The sequence below is a fragment of a genome, unplaced genomic scaffold (assembly GCF_019419815.1).
Source record: "Pyrus x bretschneideri cultivar Hongxiangsu unplaced genomic scaffold, Pyrus_bretschneideri_v1 Contig51, whole genome shotgun sequence".
Taxonomy (NCBI): domain Eukaryota; kingdom Viridiplantae; phylum Streptophyta; class Magnoliopsida; order Rosales; family Rosaceae; genus Pyrus; species Pyrus x bretschneideri.
In genome coordinates this window covers 1,749,568-1,771,222 of record NW_025999789.1, presented here as the reverse complement: position 1 = coordinate 1,771,222, position 21,655 = coordinate 1,749,568, and the positions used below count along the sequence as shown (strand labels likewise).

General features: G+C 37.9%; 3 protein-coding genes, 1 long non-coding RNA gene and 1 pseudogene across 4 annotated transcripts; 1 reads left to right on the top strand and 4 right to left on the bottom strand.

Annotated features, from left to right (window-relative positions):
- The first annotated feature begins 316 nt into the window (after nt 1-316).
- LOC125470703 lies at nt 317-4,678 on the top strand. Its single transcript, XR_007253035.1, has 2 exons — nt 317-617; nt 1,222-4,678. It is a non-coding gene; the product is annotated as an uncharacterized LOC125470703 (long non-coding RNA).
- Nucleotides 4,679-6,145: 1,467 nt separating this feature from the next.
- On the bottom strand, nt 6,146-8,972 carry LOC103926603 (G-type lectin S-receptor-like serine/threonine-protein kinase LECRK3). Its single transcript, XM_048570117.1, has one exon. It carries the CDS (start codon nt 8,714-8,716, stop codon nt 6,314-6,316), a length of 2,403 nt encoding a protein of 800 aa, XP_048426074.1. The 5' UTR covers nt 8,717-8,972; the 3' UTR covers nt 6,146-6,313.
- A 147-nt stretch (nt 8,973-9,119) lies between these two features.
- On the bottom strand, nt 9,120-12,975 carry LOC103926601 (DEAD-box ATP-dependent RNA helicase 20-like). Its single transcript, XM_048570118.1, has 11 exons — nt 12,811-12,975; nt 12,446-12,720; nt 12,169-12,348; nt 11,901-12,053; nt 11,491-11,669; nt 11,205-11,297; nt 10,918-11,003; nt 10,605-10,837; nt 10,045-10,263; nt 9,548-9,600; nt 9,120-9,307 (listed from the first exon to the last, which is right to left on the bottom strand). The coding sequence occupies exons 1-11, from the start codon at nt 12,861-12,863 to the stop codon at nt 9,152-9,154; spliced, it is 1,680 nt and encodes a 559-aa protein (XP_048426075.1). The 5' UTR covers nt 12,864-12,975; the 3' UTR covers nt 9,120-9,151.
- Nucleotides 12,976-15,522: 2,547 nt separating this feature from the next.
- Nucleotides 15,523-16,638, bottom strand: LOC125470706 (G-type lectin S-receptor-like serine/threonine-protein kinase LECRK3). The gene has a single exon (XM_048570133.1). The coding sequence runs from the start codon at nt 16,476-16,478 to the stop codon at nt 15,558-15,560; it is 921 nt and encodes a 306-aa protein (XP_048426090.1). The 5' UTR covers nt 16,479-16,638; the 3' UTR covers nt 15,523-15,557.
- A 3,761-nt stretch (nt 16,639-20,399) lies between these two features.
- Nucleotides 20,400-21,647, bottom strand: LOC125470660 (annotated as a pseudogene).
- Nucleotides 21,648-21,655: the final 8 nt, after the last annotated feature.

Genomic DNA, 21,655 nt, shown 5'->3' with positions numbered 1-21,655 from the left:
CAGCACAAGCGTGCGAAGAACCGTGCGGATGAGGGCCCCCTAAAGAATAAATGGTGTCCTTCGTGGTTGACCGATAAAGCCTAGGCTACAGAACCAGCGTATTAGCCTGCAGAGCTCTAAAACCGTCGTTTTCACTAAAATGGCAAATCGTGACTAGAGAAACAAGTTTTTTTTTTTTTTTTTGTAGTGTTATTGTCATTTCAAAATTTTCATTCTACATTTTTAAAAAGTATATTTTTCTTTCCTAAAATAGAAAATTTAGAGTGTAGAATGAGATTTATGAAGTGCTAATAACAATTCCATTTTTAAAAAGAAGTTGAAAATCCATCCGAACTGCATTAGAGAGAAAAAGAGAATAAATAAATAAATATATGTATGTATAAATTAAATCCAGCTTGCGAGAGAGTAAAAACCCAGGCTATTACACCACTGAAGAGAGAGAATGAGAGTAAGCCCAGCTCCCATATCATCTCTCTATCTGTGCGTGATAGAGTGAGAAAGCCAATGAGATAAAGAGAGATATTTAGCATGAGAGAGCGCGAGAGAGAGTAAACCCAAAATCCTTCAACCCTCTCGATAAGGTGAAAAATGGCTCCGAAGCTAACTGCAAAACAAAAGTAATGTCTCTTATCTGCGAACTTCATTTTTGTAAATAGTTTTGTCGATTAATTTATTTTTTCAAATCATCATGCCTGTTCGATTAATTTCCAAAAATGGTTTCATTCGATTAATTTCCATTTTCCAGTAATGCTTTGGTTCGATTACTTACCACATGCTTTATTTCTATTAATTTCTAGAAATGCTTGGATTCGATTACTTTCCAGATGGTTTGTTTCTATTAGTTTCCAGAAATGCTTGGGTTCAATTAATTTCCATTTTCCAGTAATGCTTTGGTTCGATTACTTTCCAAATGCTTTGTTTCTATTAATAATTTCCATTTCCAGTAATGCTTTGGTTCGATTACTTTCCAGATGCTTTGTTTCTATTAATTTCCAGAAATGCTTGGGTTCGATTACTTTCGGATGCTTTGTTTCTATTAATTTCCAGAAATGCTAGGGTTCAATTGATTTCCAGTTTTTAGTAATGCTTTGGTTCGATTACTTTCCAAAAATGCTTTGTTTCTATTAATTCCTAGAAATGCTTAGGGTTGGATACTGTGTTGGGTTGAGATCGATGGCTCTGTTTATCATTTTTAAAATTATTTTAAAAATTTTAATGTAGGAGAGAGTATATGTTAGCGATTGCAGACTTCAAGCTTACTAACCAGTGGAATAATAGCATCGAAGGATGGTGGGAAAAGCTCAAGAATGTTGATACTGTAGACTGGAGAAATGAAAGGTGTGTTCTTCCTCCCGTTCCACACATAATCAGAAGTAAGTAATTTCAAAACCCCTGCAATTTGGCAGTGCGATAAATAAAAGGGGTATTCTTTTTGCGCTTATATTTACAAGTTTGCATTTTATGAACATGTTTTGAGTTGCGTTTGCTTGTATATATTGTATTGGATAATGCTAGGGAAACTAAATTTGTAAATAAAATATTGAAAGTTAAATGACATGGAAGTTGACGATTGATTTATTACTTAAACGTTGATAAATATGTTCAATCCTATTGATTACATGATATATCTATGTTTAGTTTTGTATAACATGAGTACATATTGATTTTACTAGTATACATTTTTGTGTTAGGTTTATGGTAGATTTGGGTTTTCAATTGTGTAAGCGTGTTGAAACTTGAAAGAGAATAATTTTTTTAGATGGTATTAAAATAGAACTAAAAAATTGCCTTTAATTAAAACTTATCATCTCAATTCGTTCCAACAAGCTTAAACCACCAAAAAAACAACACTGATCAATTCGAAAATCAAAGCTTGTTGAGGTAGGAATAATAAATCTCTTAAGCTTTTGACACCTCACCTCCTTCAAGTTTGAGGTCCAATGGCAACTTGCCATGTGTCCAACAAAAAGGAAATCTAATCTCTGTTTTCCTTTTATTTATGTCACTAAATTTCATTTGATGCAATACTATTAAAGAAAGAGTAATGTTAGGTAGGACCAAACTTTTTAAACCAAATTGTGGTTGTAGATGGATGGATTATTAATTAAGTGTTAATTAACGCGCTTGTTTCTTATTGGCAACCATACGTGTGATGATTGCGATTTGTGGGGCAGTATCAACATAATATTATATTCCCACCAGAGAGATGCATTCACTATCTCGAGAGAGTATTGTATTGGCAGTTTTCAAGGAGAGGGCACTCAAGGCCAGAATGCTGAGGGATGTGGCAAAGAGAAATAGTGTACTTTGGAAAATGGGTGGGATGAAACCGGACTGTGATATCTCTTTGGAAGATGGCTTGAAATACACAATGAAATTTGGCATTCCATTTGAAGAGGAATGACTTCTAGACAGTAGTGTTCGGCCAGTGGGGAATCTCAAATCCTTCAAAATAGTGGACTACAAAAAAGTTGGCCAAAAAGATGTGGTAACCATAAAGCATATGCTGCGGCAATTTTCGACCCACCATCACATAACATAGCAAGGGTAATGACAGCAGCATATGCTTTATGGTTACCACATCCTTTTGGCCAACTTTTTTGTAGTCCATTATTTTGAAAAATTTTAGATCCCCATTGGCCGAACACTGTTGTCTAGAGGCCATTCCTCTTCAAGTGGAATGCCAAATTTCATTGCGTATTGTAAGCCATTCTCCAAAGAGATATCGCAGTCCAGCTTCATCCCACCCATTTTCCAAAGTACATTATTTCTCTCCGCCACATCCCTTAGCATTTGAGTCTTGACTCTTGAGTGCCCTCCTTGAAAACTCCCGATACAATACTCTCTCTCGAGAGTGAATGCATCTCTCCAGTGGGAATATAATATTGTGATGATACTACCCCATAAATCGCAATCGTCACACATATGGCTACCAATAAGAAACAAGCACGTTAATAATCCAACCATCTACAACCACATCATTTAGTTTGCAAATTTGGTTTAAAAAGTTTGATCTACCTAACATTACTCTTTCTTCAATAGTATCGCATCAAGTGAAATTTAGTGATAGAAAGAAAAGGAAAACAAAGATTAGATTTCCTTTTTGATGGACACATGGCAAGCTGCCATTGGACCTCAAACTCGAAAGAGGTGAGGTGTCAAAAGCTTGGGAGATTTATTATTCCTACGACAACAAACTTTGATTTTCAAATTGATTAGTGTTGTTTTTTTTGGTGGTTTAAGCTTGTTGGCATGAATTGAGATGATAAGTTTTAATTAAAGGAAATTTTTTAGTTCTATTTTAATACTATCTTAAAAAATTATTCTCTTTCGTTTCAACACACTTACACAATTTAAAACCCAAATCTACCATAAACCTAACACAAAAATGTATACTAGTAAAACTGAAATGTACTCATGTTATACAAAACTAAACATAGATATATCATGTAATTAATAGAAATGAGCACGCTTATCAATATTTAAATAATAAATAAATTGTCAATAAATAAGTTGTCAACTTCTATGTCATTTAGCTTTCAATATTTTGTCTACAAATTTAGTCTCCCTAGCACTATCCAATACTATATATACAAGCAAATGCAACTAAAAAGCATGTTCATAAAATACAAACCTATAAATATAAGTGGAAAAAGAACACCCCTTTCATTTAGTCGCACTGTCAAATTGCAGGGGTTTTGAAATTACTTACGTCTGATTATGTGTGGAACGGGAGGAAGAACACCTGGCCCTTTCATTTCTCCAGTCTACAGTATCAACACTCTTGAGCTTTTCCCACCATGCTTCGATGTTGTTATTCCACTGGTCAGTAAGCTTGAAGTCTACCATTGCTAACATACATTGTGAAATCCCATTCCCGAATTCCATTGTTCAATAGTTCGTATTTTCAGGAAATTAATATTATTTTCTGTTAATTTAGAAGCCTTAGTTAGTTATGAAGTTTGATTTTATTAAAATCCATAGACAGAGCGACACTAAATATTTTTAGATAGAGTTTGATCTCACGAGCAAGTGGAGTGAAAACCGCCTGTGAAACGAGATTGTAACGAAGGAGAAACTACTGAACAAGTTTACGGGTATTTTTGTAAATTTAGTTTAGTCCAAAATATTTTGGATGTTTAGGTTTGCGGGGGCCCCACGCCCTTTCTTTTTCCTGCTGCGTTTTCTCTCCGAGGAGGGGGAGAACTCTTTCTTCCCTTTCTATCTCATTTTTGGTGGGGGGTTGCATAGGGAAGGAAGTCGTCACTTCCCACCACCTCTCCCAAATTCATCTCGCCGTCGATCACCATCACATCTTGCTTTCCTCCATCTTCCAACCCCATCTCCCTATGGTATAGATCAACTCTACACCCTAGCTTAAATCCAGTTATATAAGTGGAGACACAGGACAACTAGAACTGAGGGAGAGAGAGAGAGGGTGACAGAGAAGGCAAGGATGAGAAAAGGAAGAAGAGGGTTGAAGAAGGTGGGTCTGAATCATGAAATAAACATGGTTTTGTATGTTGTTATCCTATGGATGGAAAGTCTTGGTAATTATTCTCTGATTCTCTTAAACCCTTATATGGTCATTTATTTGGATGCTACTATGGGAAATTAGTCTTATATGCAGTTGATGTAGGTGTAAGTTTTTATGTGAATATACTTATATGCTGCAAAAGCTAGTTTTATGTGCCAATACCTAAACCCTAGTTTGATATAATACCTGAAAGTGATATTTTGTAAATTTTACAAAATAGAGTAGTTCTATAGAGTTTCTAAGTCAAGGTTGGACGAGTTAGGGGTTCAACCCAAAAAGAGGGTAGAAAAGAATGCATATTCTAAAAATAGTAGTTCTATAGAGTTTCTAAGTCAAGGTTGGACGAGTTAGGGGTTCAACCCAAAAAGAGGGTAGAAAAGAATGCATATTCTATTGTAGCACAGGGACAAGACTGACTTGCATGCATATTCAAATTTAGAAAAGACTTTGCATCCATTACGTACCCAAAGGGCAAATTAAATCTCCAACTGTAAACCTACCATGATTGACAGTTGACTTGAAAATTAAGTAGTTTGTATTCATGATGCAAACTTCCGGAAACATTTCTTTTGGCTCATCTATTGTAGCACAGGGACAAGACTGACTTGCATGCATATTCAAATTTAGAAAAGACTTTGCATCCATTACGTACCCAAAGGGCAAATTAAATCTCCAACTATAAATCTACCATGATTGACGGTTGACTTGAAAATTAAGTAGTTTGTATTCATGATGCAAACTTCCGGAAACATTTCTTTTGGCTCATCTATTGTAGCACAGGGACAAGACTGACTTGCATGCATATTCAAATTTAGAAAAGACTTTGCATCCATTACGTACCCAAAGGGCAAATTAAATCTCCAACTGTAAATCTACCATGATTGACAGTTGACTTGAAAATTAAGTAGTTTGTATTCATGATGCAAACTTCCGGAAACGTTTCTTTTGGCCCATCTCTCACCGCACTAAATGATGATAACTCATCGTCGTGGACATCACCATCTGATGACTTTGCTTTTGGTTTTCGGAAAATTAGAAAAGATGGGTTCATACTTTCTACTAGCCTTGTGCAACGTGGAGTGGGATGGAACACAGTGGGACATAATTGATTTGTCCCATGTTTGGCGTAAGAAATAACGTGGGACGCACTTGTCCTTGAAACGGATTTTAATCCAAAAATGTGATCCTCTTCGGATCCTTTCCACCTAATCCACCTAATCATCTAATCTGAACTCTTGAAATTTGATCGAACAACTAAAGTTAATATAACTTTTAAATGACCCCCTGTTTGTAGCCGTTGGATCAAATTTGAAAGGCCCATATTAATTGATTGGGTGGATTTGGTGGATGGGATCCGGAGAGGATCCCTTTCCCAATTTTTGTACCACATGATCCCTCTTAACGTATTCGTTCCACCAAAGGCAAATTTGAACCACAGTATTGCTAGCTCATTATGAAGATTAGCCTACCCCCTCCCCTTAATATAGATAATTGCTGTGGAGCATGCTTAGCCGTTAGGCTTCACACGTAGGCCAACCTGCTATGATACCATGAAGATAATTAAGGTTCCTCCATCGATAATTCCTCTATTTATTCAAACAAAAAAAATGACGAACTAGGTTTTATACAACTGATAATTCCTCTATTTATTCGGACATTTTAAGAGAATTATGTACATTCAATACCATACAGTACGTTAAGAGCAAAGAGTACTTGAAAATGAAAAATACACAAACTTTTGATATACATAAGAAATGGGATTATTATTGGAAGAATTTAAAGTATTGAACTTATGAAAGAAGATGGATCGGGTGGAGCTGAGACTTCGACGGTTCCTTCGAGCATCAATGTGACCTTCTTCATGTTAGGTCTAAGCGATGGATCCTCCTGAATGCACCATATTGCAATCATCACATACTTCTCCACCATCTTCATGTCATGCATTGCCTCATCGTTATTCTTGAATAGCTGGTGCAGCTTATTCTGCTTATAGCAATCGTACGCCCAATCAGCTAATATCATTGGATCTTCATCCTCAGCCGCTGCCTCGAAATGCTTCCTGCAGAAAATAATCTCTAACAACAGAATTCCGTAGCTGTAAATATCAACCTTGGCCGTGATAGGCAACCTTTTGAACCATTCAGGGGCCACATAACCTTTTGTTCCCCTGATTCTGGTCGTGGTTAGAGTCTGGTCGATTCTCAAAAGCTTTGCTAAACCGAAGTCAGAAATTCTTGCAGCGAGAGAGTCATCAAGAAGAATGTTTTGAGGCTTGATGTCGCAATGTATGATTTGGCTGCTACTTTCCTCGTGCAAATACAGCAACCCCCTTGCAATTTCCAAGGCGATTTGCCTTCTTTGGTACCAGTTTGGCATCGACTCTCCAAAGAGGACACCTGCTAAAGATCCGTTGCTCATAAACTCATACACAAGAATTCGGTGCTCTCCCTCGTAACAAAATCCAAGTAGCTGGACTAAATTTCTATGGTTTGTTCTGCGAATAGCACTTACTTCCGTTTCGAATTCCAAATCATTTTCTCCGACCCTAGTGTTTAAGCTTTTGACAGCAACGCTCTTCCCATTACCAGAGGCTAGAACTCCTTTGAAAACTATTGCAGAAGCACCGCGTCCTAGTTCTTCCTTGAATTGGTTCGTAGCATTTTTTAGCTCCTCAAAAGTGAAATGCTTCAAATTCAGACCAGAGATGACTGGATGATTTTGACTCACCTTCGCTTTTCTCGAATAGGATCGCGAGACAACCAAATAGGTAATCAATGGTAGGAGGAAGTTTAGAACCCCAGAGCCACTCAGGATGACTGATCCGAAAAGGATCAAAGTTTTATTGTCTTTCTTTTCTGTGTTGGAACCTCCACCCCATTTCACAGTCGAATTTTGTTTCCCAAATTTTATCAAAGTTTTTCCACTAACACTGGGGTCAATTGCCCCATTCGAGAAAGGGAGTCTCTTCTTATAACACTGTCCAGCGCTGTTGTAAACTGCCACAGCACAAAAACAATCATCTAGGCAATTTTTTCGGCACCAATCCTCAGGTACCCCCTCAAAAAGCGCGTAGTCTCCGCCCCAGCAATTTGCGTTATTTAGCTCTTGAAATTGGAAAACATCTGTCTCCTCCTTTGACGTTTCACCACAACTCTGTGGAGCAAAGTTTTGCTTGCATCCTCTGCGCTCATCCTCCGGATCAATAAAGGAGTAACCATTTGGGCACTGGCAAGCCGGTCCTTGATCTTCAATCGTGCAAAAGCTGTTTAAGCCACATGCCCCACCGCCGGTTGATTCCATAAGGGACGTGCAGATGTTTGGAGGTACGAATGGGGATGAAGAAGTGGACCAAACCTTAGGCCATCTTTGGGTGCTCGAGCTAGTGCTTTTTGGGTAAACATAGTGCCTAAATACTCCATCAAACTCTAGTGTTGCTCTCTGGTAGAAATCTTGCATTGAAACCGTATTGGATGATATTGTACTGAGTAAGCTTCCGTTCTTGGATGTGACGTACATAAAGCCAGACTCGTTGAAGATGAATCGAAATCCAATATTTGGATTTTCCACCGACCAATACGCGTAATTGGGCGTATCTTGTGGGAACCTTGTAGTCGCAAGTACAAGATTCCCATCAGGTTGTAGTGAAAACAGGAATCTACCAGTCGAGTAATTTGTTGCTGTGTAGCGCGCATAGAGTATACCATTCTGATTTAGAGCTTGTGAGGGTAGAATTGTATCGGTTGGGTAACTAAAGCTCTCCCACACATTGGATGAATTTCCATTCGCCAACACAAAATTTCCGGTGTCTAGCATGGATGCATAGGCAACTCCAGTACCAACAGATTCAGTGTTCCGTATTCGCTTGCCATTGAGCATAAACTCTCCATCAATCGTAAGCTCCACTTTCGATCCCTTTGGCACTAGATTATCCCGATTGGCCGACCAGACAATAGTTTTAATTGGTATCTCATCGAACCAAATGGCTAGTAGGAACCCATCTTTTGCTACTTCTCGAAAGCCGAAAGCAAATTCACCAGATGGTGATGGCCAGGATGGGTTATCATCTTTTACTGCGGTGAGGGATGAGCCTAAAGATATGTTTCTATAAGTTTGAGCAGTGGTGGGAAATGGAAGAAACGTTAAAAGGAAGAAGAGAAGATTTATCAGTGGACAAGCCATGGCAAAATTTACAGAGGGACTCTGTTTCAATCAATTGCAATATTTTATTTCATCCTCTTCCAAGTATGAAATAAAAAACTTAGCTGCTGGACGACGATGTGATTTCTTTGTATTAAATAAGAGGATCAAACCACAACAAGGTCAACAATGAGCTCATTTGCGTGAATGACTAAATTTCGCTGGCATTACTTGGAAACTGTCTTCTTTGACTCAGTCAAGCTTCATGTAATTTGTTCCATAAGCATTCATTTCACAAGCCGTGCCATCAACGGCCTCAAGAGTTAGATAAATCACTCTAATAGGAAGGCAGGAAAAGTGTTCGTATGCCTCCACCAGTCTCACAAAATGCAGTTGAAGTTTCTAAAAAAGAAGCCATGCAGAACATTATACTTAGACAAGTACGCCATCAAAGATTACTCAGTAAAACAGAACATGCTAACGTAAGAAGTAGACCATCAGCTTTGACAAATTCGGATCTGAGTTGATCAGTTTTAACCCCTTTTTTTTTTTTACTGTGTCCACAGCGAAACTGGCATAACTTTTCATCTCGGGACAATGCCGATATATTGTAGCGTAATGCCCAACTGTAACCTGTTTAAATAAAGGCAAGCGGAACAAATTTAGCAGTATACAACCCTTAATTTTGGTCCTATATGCAAATGTGTTGTACACTGCATGTGTATGACAGCAGCGGTTGAATTTTGAATTCTATTTGCCACAAAGAAAGGGTAATAAACAGATGGTGCATGCCCTTATCTAATGGTCTTATATGCAAATGCAAAGTTAGGTACTAAAGCTGAAGCGCTGTAGCGCACACACATTTTTATATACCTTCCCAATCAAATTGCTATCTATTCCGAGAGGCATTCCAGGTATGCAGCTACCTGGTAGACATCAGTTGGCAGCCATATCATAAATCCAAAAAAGAAGTGAATTCCAATAGTACTTTCATACCCAAAAAATATACATAAATAACTGGAAGTCAAAGAGTAACCATACATTTGCATCATACGCAAACCATAGACCACACAGAAGAATAAACTGTAAACATCGTCAAGTCAATATTTGAAGTAGGGCAGCTAAACTAGTTTTAGGCTTAAAAGAACGAATGGCAACCAGATAAGTGATCAGATCAAAGCTCGAATATTTATATAAGACCCTACGAAATCATACGACAGCAGCTGGTACACAGGGAGAAGTTAGGACATGACAAGGTGCTCTTTTTATCAAAAAAGACATCCAACATTCCATACCAATGACCTGAAAGGTCTAGCATCATGTGTGTATAGTGTACAACATTATTTAATCCAGTGTTTATAGTTACTCACCTGGATATCGTACATCACGCGCCAGTGCTGCCAATTCAGGACTAACCTTCTGTCCAGCTTCCTCAAGTAAGATGGTAAGTTCCTTTGCGCACCTAGCATTAGCAGTTGTAAAGAACGTGTATGCTGTTCCTTTTGGCTCAGCAAGGACAATGCGGTAAACATAATCATCAATGGATCCCGGAAAGTCGTAATTGATAACATATTTCACATTCTTCAGAACTGCAAATTAAGCATGAAACAAAGTGATTAGAAACAAGGCTTCAGGCCAGTTCACGGGTTAAATGCATCAACAAAAATTGCCAGGTTGACAAACCTACACTCCCACAGTAACCAAACAAATCCTAGGTTACTAAAAGGGCAAGATTTTGGCAAGGGTGATGTCGACTAGTAAATTAAATAATGCTTTCAACTGTGAGGAGATTGAAGAAGATATTTCTTTCTAAATAATATTATAATAGCAATAATAAAATTATTATAGTAAGAAGAGATGCAACTCTTTAAGCACAAGCGAAAAAACTTCTTTTAAGCATTTCACAAACTAAAAGAAATTCTATTGATACCTGGATCACGAGCAGCAACATCAGTTGCAATCATTATGGGGATATAGTCACCTTGAAACCCAGAGATAATCTGGACCCTTTCTGATTGGAATACGTTTTCATGAACCGAGACTGCATAACCTTCATTGGAAAGCTTCTGAGCAAGGAGACTACATGATTCACATCCTTTATGTATATCAATGAATATCAGTCTTCTGCTGCCATCCGCGATATCACCTAGCAAGCCTACCAATCTGAAAATTTGAAACAAATCAGAAACGCAGATATAACCTCAAACTAACTGCACAAGATCAAGCATTAGAATGTTCCCAACTTGTCATATTTCTGATCTTCAGCAACGATGTCAACAATTTGGTCTATTGGATGTGGAGCTTTCAGAACTGGAGAACCTATTTCAACCTGTTCAGCATCCAAAGATAAATTTCATAACAAGTATTGAGTATTACAACCCAAAAAATATGTCAAGAGCACTAACTATTGCCATCCCAAGATAGAAGACATTTTGTGACTACTAATATCATCCAGTTACAACAATTAAAAATGACCAAGTGATGCCAAAAAAAAACAAAAACAAAAAACAAAGAGTAAGAGATATATTACTTTGATTGCGTCGCGAAGGAATGGCCTGGCAAGTTCATCAGCCTCCTCCAGCCAGCTACTACCCCAGAACAATTTTTGACAGTCTGGGGGAATCTGTATACAGAAAACCCAAAATACAATTTTCAGCCGAACATAAACTTTGAGATATAAACACACACACACACACACACACACACACGTTTGCTTGTGTGGGTGTGAGTGAGGGGATTTAAAAATGCTAAAGAGTTCAACATTTAAGAAGCAACACCGCAAGTATGAAGAGCCAAGTAGGGGTAATATCTTAAACCTGAGAAAGAACTTCTCGTACTAGAACCTTACAGTCCTCGCCTTCTTCTGCTACGTCTTCTTCTGCTAGCATCCAATCAGCACCATCCACCACAAGGTATGTGACTCTTTGCAAGTTTGTATGACACGACTCTAACTCATGAAGCACGGCCTCAGGTGTGTCAATTAAAATTCCAACGCCTGAGCCAAAATATTAATTGCAATCAATAAGAAGAATAACTATATACTCAAACAAGAAGTCCTCCTTAAAGTCACCGGTCTACACAAAATTGATTATGAGTCATGTTACTATAACCAATGCCTACAACAGAATATCAAGTAGATAATATCCAATAAATGAAATAGCGTAGCAGTAGCACAATAATAAGAATACAATGTCAAACGTAGTTCATCACCAGCACCATCACCTACCACATGCCACAAGAGAATTTTTATAACAATCCATTTCACTGTCGAGTAAGGCTAAAATGTGTGCTGCAGCAAATTTAGTACACTCTTGTTGGATTTGACGAGCACGCTCTTCGGTTGGAGCTAAAATCAATACTATTGGGCCATCTCCACAAGCTGAAGAAAAATTGTAAAATGGAAAACTTAATCCCGATAAATATAAACCAAATATATAGGATTCAAAGAGCCAGGATTTGATCATCTTAAGGTAACTAACATATAAAATATTCACATAGTCTTTTCTGGGATTTTACATGGACAATTGCAGGCAAGAGATACGCTAGCGTCTTCCCGGATCCTGGTGGAGCAATACCAATGAAATCACGGCCCTCCAAAGCCACTGGCCATGCTTGAGCTTGAATTGGTGTAGGCCTGACGAATCTAGCTTTTGAAAATTCATCCTTAACATGTTCTGCGATCAAGAGAAATCATTTCAATAGACATATGCATGTAGCTAGCTTCCAACACATAATACAAGAAGAAGGGAAAGCTACGTAAAAAGTAGGTACCTGGAAACGGAGTGCGACCCAAAGTCCTGATGGGTTTTGGAACATTGCTGCTTGAAACAGAAATTCCCCTTAGCTGCCTATACTCTTTGACCCGGTGCCTACACTCTTGGACCTCTACGGAGGTAGTAATTTCCCTCCGCTTCCGCTTCCGTTGCCTTGTAGACTCCTTGACTCGAAGAAGAGTAGCAAATTTGGTACCCAATTGCACTCGCCCATTCCTAACTTTTGAGGTGCCTTGAGCAGCATCACCATCACCATCACCGACAGCATTCAACCTGAAACAAACAACACAAAATTATCAGGTTTTTCTTCAATCCCAAATTTTAGCAAGTTTAAATTCAAATTCGATAGAGATAGAGAGTCACCTTCTTCTTGTCCGAGAACGCTTCTCATTGGGGTCATTGGAGCGCTTCACCATATTCGAGATACCTTATGGCTTAAGGTAGGGTTTCGAAATTTTGGTACCAATCACGATCACGATGAGCGAATAAAAAAAACTGTGTAGAGTTTTGTTTCGGTTTCCATTTAGGATCTGATCGCGGTTGTTCTAGATCTATTTGCATCAGGCCCATCAATTAATTCAGTCTAGTTCTATTTAGGCTCATCATTTGGACATGACCCATGATCGAACCCTGTAATTGTTATTTTATTTTGGAAAACTCCTAACTCTTCAATTCTCTATAAAATAAGAAGAACTTTAACGAAAAGTTTCTGGTACTGTTCACTTTAACGAAAAATCACATTTTTATACTAAAAAGTTAATCTTGGTACTATTTATCTTACTTTTTATTTTGTCATTATTGTTAAAACTCAAAGTTTTTAATTCATTTTCATAGTTTTTCTTAAAATAAAATGATACTTACACCCATACATACAACTATTGTAAAACACGGTGTTCAACAAGTTAATCGTTCTCACATCCACACTTACCTTTTTATCTTTTATTCTGATGAAAAAAATACAGCGGAGGAAAAATATTGCATCCTTTATTGATGTATCGCAATCTAAGTCATCTTACCCGTATTGCAAAGGACTTCATTTTTCTCCTTAAGGCCATCTCCAACTGAAAGGGTTAAGTATAGCTCCGTTTACAATTATAGCCCTACAAAATATTATTTTTAAATAAACAGTGTTAGACTATATTTATATACCATCTCCAACCGAAAATGGCTAAACATAACCCCTCAATAATTTAATAGATCAGCTGATACTAGCTTATTGGGCATATGATTGCTATATGCAAAAGGAGCTGCATTTTCTATTGGAGAAGGACGATGAAACGATGGAAGACGTCAAGATGATGGAGAATTACGTGATGATTGCAATGTGGTGCATTCAGGAGGACCTGTCACTGAGACCAACGATGAAGAAAGTCACGCAGATGCTTGAAGGAACTGTTGAAGCTCAGTTCCACCGAATCCATCGTCATTTATGAGTGCAATAGTTTAAGTGGTTGTTTCTTTGTTATTTGATCATCGAAAACTCAAAATCTTGAATTTGTAGTTCACAGATAGTCCTTCATAATTTTTGTTGAAAGAATAATTGTACATGTTGAAGAAAGTTAATGTTCCATCGTATTTGCGCATTCAATAGCATACATTTGCCATCCAAGTTAAGTTCCTTTAAAGCAACACAATAACAAAAGTCAAAACATGCATGGGAAATTTGTAAATTTTATTTACTTTCCCGTCTAGAAAGTTGAATATACAAAAAGGTCCAATGCGTATATATTTTTAGGAATATTTAGGGTTTGTATTAAATCAATAAAAGTTACAATATTAATAATATATTAACAATATTTATGTTAATTATTAATAGTCAATCATGTATTGTGATACTTAAATACATTTAATATAAACAAAAATCACAAAATCTGCCTCTATGGTTGGCACCCCGTTCTCATTTTTTTATGTAGTTTAGTATAGGGTCAATATGAATTCAAACATTGCATTGCATTTTATGTTACGCAAAGTCTGTAAATACAGACTTTGCATTACAGTTTTTGATTTATTATAGTCAAATTAGGGAAATCTAATATCGAATGGTATATTAAAAAATCCAACATTAGATGAGACTAGTCAAGCATAAATAGATAATTATAAACTACAACGCATAGTTTGAATCCAAAAGAAAATACAATCACAAAATAGAAACATTGCAGCGCAGGCATGCCATGATCCCAAGATACTTCCAGGATCGAAACGTGACCATAGGACGTAACTATTCAAAAACATAAAAATCAAACTAGATTCGGTACTTCAATAAAATATATAAAGGAAGTACCTAATAAACAATGACAGTCACTTAATATTACGGTCTAATAATATTCATCTTCACTTGTAAGTGAGAGGTCTTAGGAAGCTTAGCCCACATTATTGCTAGCACATTATGAAGTTTAGCCCACCCTCTCCCCTTAGTATAGATAAGATTGTTTGTTCAAAACAATAATAATAAAAATTTAAAAAAAAAAAAAAATTTCCCTTAGGCTTGCAAAGTGAAGTACTAAAATGAAAGGTAAATAAAGGCAATTAAGGAACCTAGTCACTCTAGATGCTCAACACCAACACAACTACAGTTGAAAGTCCCACATATCTAACGAATCCTATCAACCTATAGAGCTACTACTACACTGTGAAAATGGTGCACCGGGTAAATAAAACTCGGATAAGCCGCGAAACTGAAGTAGCAGTATCCCATGTATCTAACGATTCAAGTCAACCTCTTATGAGCCTCATTTCACTGATACGACTCTTTAACCTTCACAACCTCATATGTTACTTCACGTGTGACAAATTTTCAAGCCAAAAACGTGAACAACACAAATTAGGGGTTGTGGAGCATGCTTAGCCGTTAGGCTTCACACGTAGGCCAACCTGCTATGATACCATGAAGATAATTAAGGTTCCTCCATCGATAATTCCTCTATTTATTCAGACAAAAAAAATGACGAACTAGGTTTTATACAACTGATAATTCCTCTATTTATTCGGACATTTTAAGAGAATTATGTACATTCAATACCATACAGTACGTTAAGAGCAAAGAGTACTTGAAAATGAAAAATACACCAACTTTTGATATACATAAGAAATGGGATTATTATCGGAAGAACTTAAAGTATTGAACTTATGAAAGAAGATGGATCGGGTGGAGCTGAGACTTCGACGGTTCCTTCGATCATCAATGTGACATTCTTCATGTTAGGTCTAAGCGATGGATCCTCCTGAATGCACCATATTGCAATCATCACATACTTCTCCACCATCTTCATGTCATGCATTGCCTCATCGTTATTCTTGAATAGCTGGTGCAGCTTATTCTGCTTATAGCAATCGTACGCCCAATCAGCTAATATCATTGGACCTTCATCCTCAGCCGCTGCCTCGAAATGCTTCCTGCAGAAAATAATCTCTAACAATAGAATTCCGTAGCTGTAAATATCAACCTTGGCCGTGATAGGCAACCTTTTGAACCATTCAGGGGCCACATAACCTTTTGTTCCCCTAATTCCGGTCGTGGTTAGAGTCTGGTCGATTCTCAAAAGCTTTGCTAAACCGAAGTCAGAAATTCTTGCAGTGAGAGAGTCATCAAGAAGAATGTTTTGAGGCTTGATGTCCCAATGTATGATTTGGTTGCTACTTTCCTCGTGCAAATATAACAACCCTCTTGCAATTTCCAAGGCGATTTGCCTCCTTTGGTACCAGTTTGGCTTTGACTCACCAAAGAGGACACCTGCTAAAGATCCGTTGCTCATAAACTCATACACAAGAATTCGGTGCTCTCCCTCGTAACAAAATCCAAGTAGCTGGACTAAATTTCTGTGGTTTGTTCTGCCAATAGCACTCACTTCCGCTTTGAATTCCAATTCATTTTCTCTGGCCCTAGTGTCTAAGCTTTTGACAGCAACGCTCTTCCCATTATCAGAGGCTAGAACTCCTTTGAAGACTATTGCAGAAGCACCGCGTCCTAGTTCTTCCTCGAATTGGTTCATAGCGTTGTTTAGCTCCTCATAAGTGAAATGCTTCAAATTCATACCAGAGATGACTGGATAAGGTTGACACACCTTCGCTTTTCTTGAATAGGCTCGGGAAACAACCAAATAGGTTATCAATGGTAGGAGGAAGTTTAGAATCCCAGAGCCACTCAGGATGACTGATCCGAAAATGATCAAAGTTTTATCGTCTTTCTTTTCTGTGTTGGAACCTCCACCTTATTTCACAGTCAAATTTTGTTTCCCAACTTTTATCAAAGTTTTTCCAGTAGTATTGGGGTCAATTACCCCATTCAAGAAAGGGAGTCTCTTCTTATAACACCGTCCAGCGCTGTTGTAATGTGCCACAACACAAAAACAATCATCTAGGCAATTTTGTCGGCACCAATCCTTAGGTACCCCCTCAAAAAACGCATAGTCCCCGCCCCAGCAATTTGCGTTATTCAGCTCTTGAAATTCGAAAAGATCTGTCTCCTCCTTTGACGTTTCACCACAACTCTGTTGAGCAAAGTTTTGCTTGCATCCTCTACGCTCATCCTCCGGATCAATAAAGGAGTAACCATTTGGGCACTGGCAAGTCGGTCCTTGTTCTTCAATCGTGCAAACGCTGTTTAAGCCACATGCTCCACCCTTGTTGATTCCATAATCGAAGTGCAGATGTTTGGAGGTACGAATGGGGACGAGGAAGTGGACCAAGCCATAGCCCTTCTTCGGGCGCTTGAGCTAGTGCTTTTTGGGTAAACATAGTGCCTAAATACTCCATCATACTCTAGTGTTGCTCTCTGGTAGAACTCTTGCATTGAAACCATATTGGATGATATGGTACTGAGTAAGCTTCCGTTCTTGGATGTGACATAAATAAAGCCAGACTCATTGAAGATGAATCGAAATCCAATATTTGGATTTTTCACCGACCAATACACGTAATTGGGCGTAATTTGTGGGAACCTTGTAGTCGCAAGTACAAGATTCCCATCAGGTTTTAGCGAAAACAGGAATCTACCACTCGAGTAATTTGTTGCCGTGTAGCGCGCATAGAGTATGCCATTCTGATTTAGAGTTTATGAGGGTAGAATTGTATCGGTTGGATAACTAAAGCTCTCCCACACAATGGATGAATTTCGATTCGCCAACACAAAATTTCCGGTGTCTAGCATAGATGCATAGGCAACTCCAGTACCAACAGATTCAGTGTTCCGTATTCGCTTGCCATTGAGCATAAACTCGCCATCGATCGTAAGCTCCACTTTCGATCCCTTTGGCACTAGATTATCCCCATTGGCTGACCAGACAATAGTTTGATTTGGTATCTTATCGAACCAAATGGCTAGCAAGACCCATCTTTTGTGATTTCTCGAAAACCGAAAGCAAATTCACCAGATGGTGATAGCCAGGACGAGTTATTATCTTTCAGTGCGGTGAGGGATGAGCCTAAAGATATGTTTCTATAAGTTTGAGCAGTGGTGGGAAATGGTAGAAACATGAAAAGTAAGAAGAAGAGAGGATTTTTCAGTGGACATGCCATGGAAAAATTACAAAGGTGAAGAAAATTTTCAAATAAACTATATTTTCTGTCTCAATGACTTGCAATTTTTATTTCGTACTCTTCAAGTATTTATGAGACAGAAATCTTTGCTGCTGGACGACTATGTGAATTCTTCTGATTAAATTAGAGGATCAAGCAACAACCAGGTCAACAATGAGCTCATTTTCTTCATTGATTGAATTGACTCTGGTCAAGTCCTTTTTTTTTTAAGATTTTCCAAGGCATTACTTGGAAACTGCCTTCTTGGACTCTTTACGTACTTTATCAAGGGAAGATCATCTCCGGATTCTTTTTGTCGGAATCTTAGGGATCCTCATAATTTAGCCATTCATTGTATATCGTGTAGCCAATTTTCGTTAAGGATTATTTGTGTTTAATTTTAAATAAATTTTTACCGCACGATGTACAGTAAACGGCTAAAATGTGATGATACCTAGGATCTTCACAATATGAATCCATATGGGATCCAAATTCCTTTATCAATTTCCACATGACATGTAAGATAATTTATTATTCTGAATATTACGAGATGCATGGATGAAAGTCCAAGACACTATTAAACTTTTTGCATGTTGAAAAATATGTTTTGAATACGAAGAAAGTTGAGCTTTTACTGTAAAATCAATTAATAATATAGAGAGTAGTTCAACTTACTTATAAAATTGTGCAAGATGCATTCTCTCATCAATATGAGATTCATTCTCAACAAGATCTTGAGGTAAAACAATAAAGTAGTAATTACTTTATTTGATGCAGTGTGCAGAGTGACAAGAGTGCTTTCATAAGGTCCTCATTGTGAGGACCTGTCTAGACCAAATGCATACTAGCCACTAAATTATATTCGTTTACATCCAAAAGCTTACAATATTAGACAACTTAACAAAGCAAAACAAGAAAGAATTAGTGTTGCACAATGAAAGAATTGAGGTTCTACCATAAAATTAATTGGCAATATGAAAAGTAACCAAACTCCTTATAAGCCCTTTCACGATTTGATCTCTCACCAATGAACTTTGTCCTCACATTCTCACACTAAATTTTACAAATAGAGTAGTTCTATAGAGTTTCTAAGTCAAGGTTGGACGAGTTAGGGGTTCAACCCAAAAAGAGGGTAGAAAAGAATGCATATTCTACAAATAGTAGTTCTATAGAGTTTCTAAGTCAAGGTTGGATGAGTTAGGGGTTCAACCCAAAAAGAGGGTAGAAAAGAATGCATATTCTATTGTAGCAAAGGGACAAGACTGACTTGCATGCATATTCAAATTTAGAAAAGACTTTGCATCCATTACGTACCCAAAGGGCAAATTAAATCTCCAACTGTAAACCTACCATGATTGACGGTTGACTTGAAAATTAAGTAGTTTGTATTCATGATGCAAACTTCCGGAAACATTTCTTTTGGCTCATCTATTGTAGCACAGGGACAAGACTGACTTGCACGCATATTCAAATTTAGAAAAGACTTTGCATCCGTTACGTACCCAAAGGGCAAATTAAATCTCCAACTGTAAATCTACCATGATTGACGGTTGACTTGAAAATTAAGTAGTTTGTATTCATGATGCAAACTTCCGGAAACATTTCTTTTGACCCATCTCTCATCGCACTAAATGATGGTAACTCATCGTCGTGGACATCACCATCTGATGACTTTGCTTTTGGTTTTCGGAAAATTAGAAAAGATGGGTTCCTACTTTCTACTAGCCTTGTGCAAAGTGGAGTGGGATGGAACACAGTGGGACATAATTGATTCGTCCCATGTTTGGCGTAAGAAATAACGTGGGACGCGCTTGTCCTTGAAACGGATTTTAATCCAAAAATGTGATCCTCTTCGGATCCTTTCCACCTAATCCACCTAATCATCTAATCTGAACTCTTGAAATTTGATCGAACGGCTAAAGTTAATATAACTTTTAAATGACCCCCTGTTTGTAGCCGTTGGATCAAATTTTAAAGGCCCAGATTAATTGATTGGGTGGATTTGGTGGATGGGATCCGGAGAGGATACCTTTCCCAATTTTTGTACCACATAATCCCTCTTAACGTATTCGTTCCACCAAAGGCAAATTTGAACCACAGTATTTCTAGCTCATTATGAAGATTAGCCTACCCCCTCCCCTTAATATAGATAAGTGTTGTGGAGCATGCTTAGCCGTTAGGCTTCACACGTAGGCCAACCTGCTATGATACCATGAAGATAATTAAGGTTCCTCCATCGATAATTCCTCTATTTATTCAGACAAAAAAAATGACGAACTAGGTTTTATACAACTGATAATTCCTCGATTTATTCGAACATTTTAAGAGAATTATGTACATTCAATAACATACAGTACGTTAAGAGCAAAGAGTACTTGAAAATGAAAAATACACAAACTTTTGATATACATAAGAAATGGGATTATTATTGGAAAAACTTAAAGTGTTGAACTTATGAAAGAAGATGGATCGGGTGGAGCTGAGACTTCGACGGTTCCTTCGAGCATCAATGTGACCTTCTTCATGTTAGGTCTAAGCGATGGATCCTCCTGAATGCACCATATTGCAATCATCACATACTTCTCCACCATCTTCATGTCATACATTGCCTCATCGTTATTCTTGAATAGCTGGTGCAGCTTATTCTGCTTATAGCAATCGTACGCCCAATCAGCTAATATCATTGGACCTTCATCCTCAGCTGCTGCCTCGAAATGCTTCCTGCAGAAAATAATCTCTAACAATAGAATTCCGTAGCTGTAAATATCAACCTTGGCCGTGATAGGCAACCTTTTGAACCATTCAGGGGCCACATAACCTTTTGTTCCCCTGATTCCGGTCGTGGTTAGAGTCTGGTCGATTCTCAAAAGCTTTGCTAAACCGAAGTCAGAAAATCTTGCAGTGAGAGAGTCATCAAGAAGAATATTTTGAGGCTTGATGTCGCAATGTATGATTTGGCTGCTACTTTCCTCGTGCAAATACAACAGCCCCCTTGCAATTTCCAAGGTGATTTGCCTTCTTTGGTACTAGTTTGGCAACGACTCTCCAAAGAGGATACCTGCTAAAGATCCGTTGCTCATAAACTCTTACACAAGAATTCGGTGCTCTCCCTCGTAACAAAATCCAAGTAGCTGGACTAAATTTCTATGGTTTGTTCTGCGAATAGCACTTACTTCCGCTTCGAATTCCAAATCATTTTCTCCGACCCTAGTGTCTAAGCTTTTGACAGCAACGCTCTTCCCATTACCAGAGGCTAGAACTCCTTTGAAAACTATTGCAGAAGCACCGCGTCCTAGTTCTTCCTTGAATTGGTTCGTAGCATTTTTTAGCTCCTCATAAGTGAAATGCTTCAAATTCAGACCAGAGATGACTGGATGATTTTGACTCACCTTCGCTTTTCTCGAATAGGATCGCGAGACAACCAAATAGGTAATCAATGGTAGGAGGAAGTTTAGAACCCCAGAGCCACTCAGGATGACTGATCCGAAAAGGATCAAAGTTTTATTGTCTTTCTTTTCTGTGTTGGAACCTCCACCCCATTTCACAGTCGAATTTTGTTTCCCAACTTTTATCAGAGTTTTTCCACTAACATTGGGGTCAATTGCCCCATTCGAGAAAGGGAGTCTCTTCTTATAACACTGTCCAGCGCTGTTGTAAACTGCCACAGCACAAAAACAATCATCTAGGCAATTTT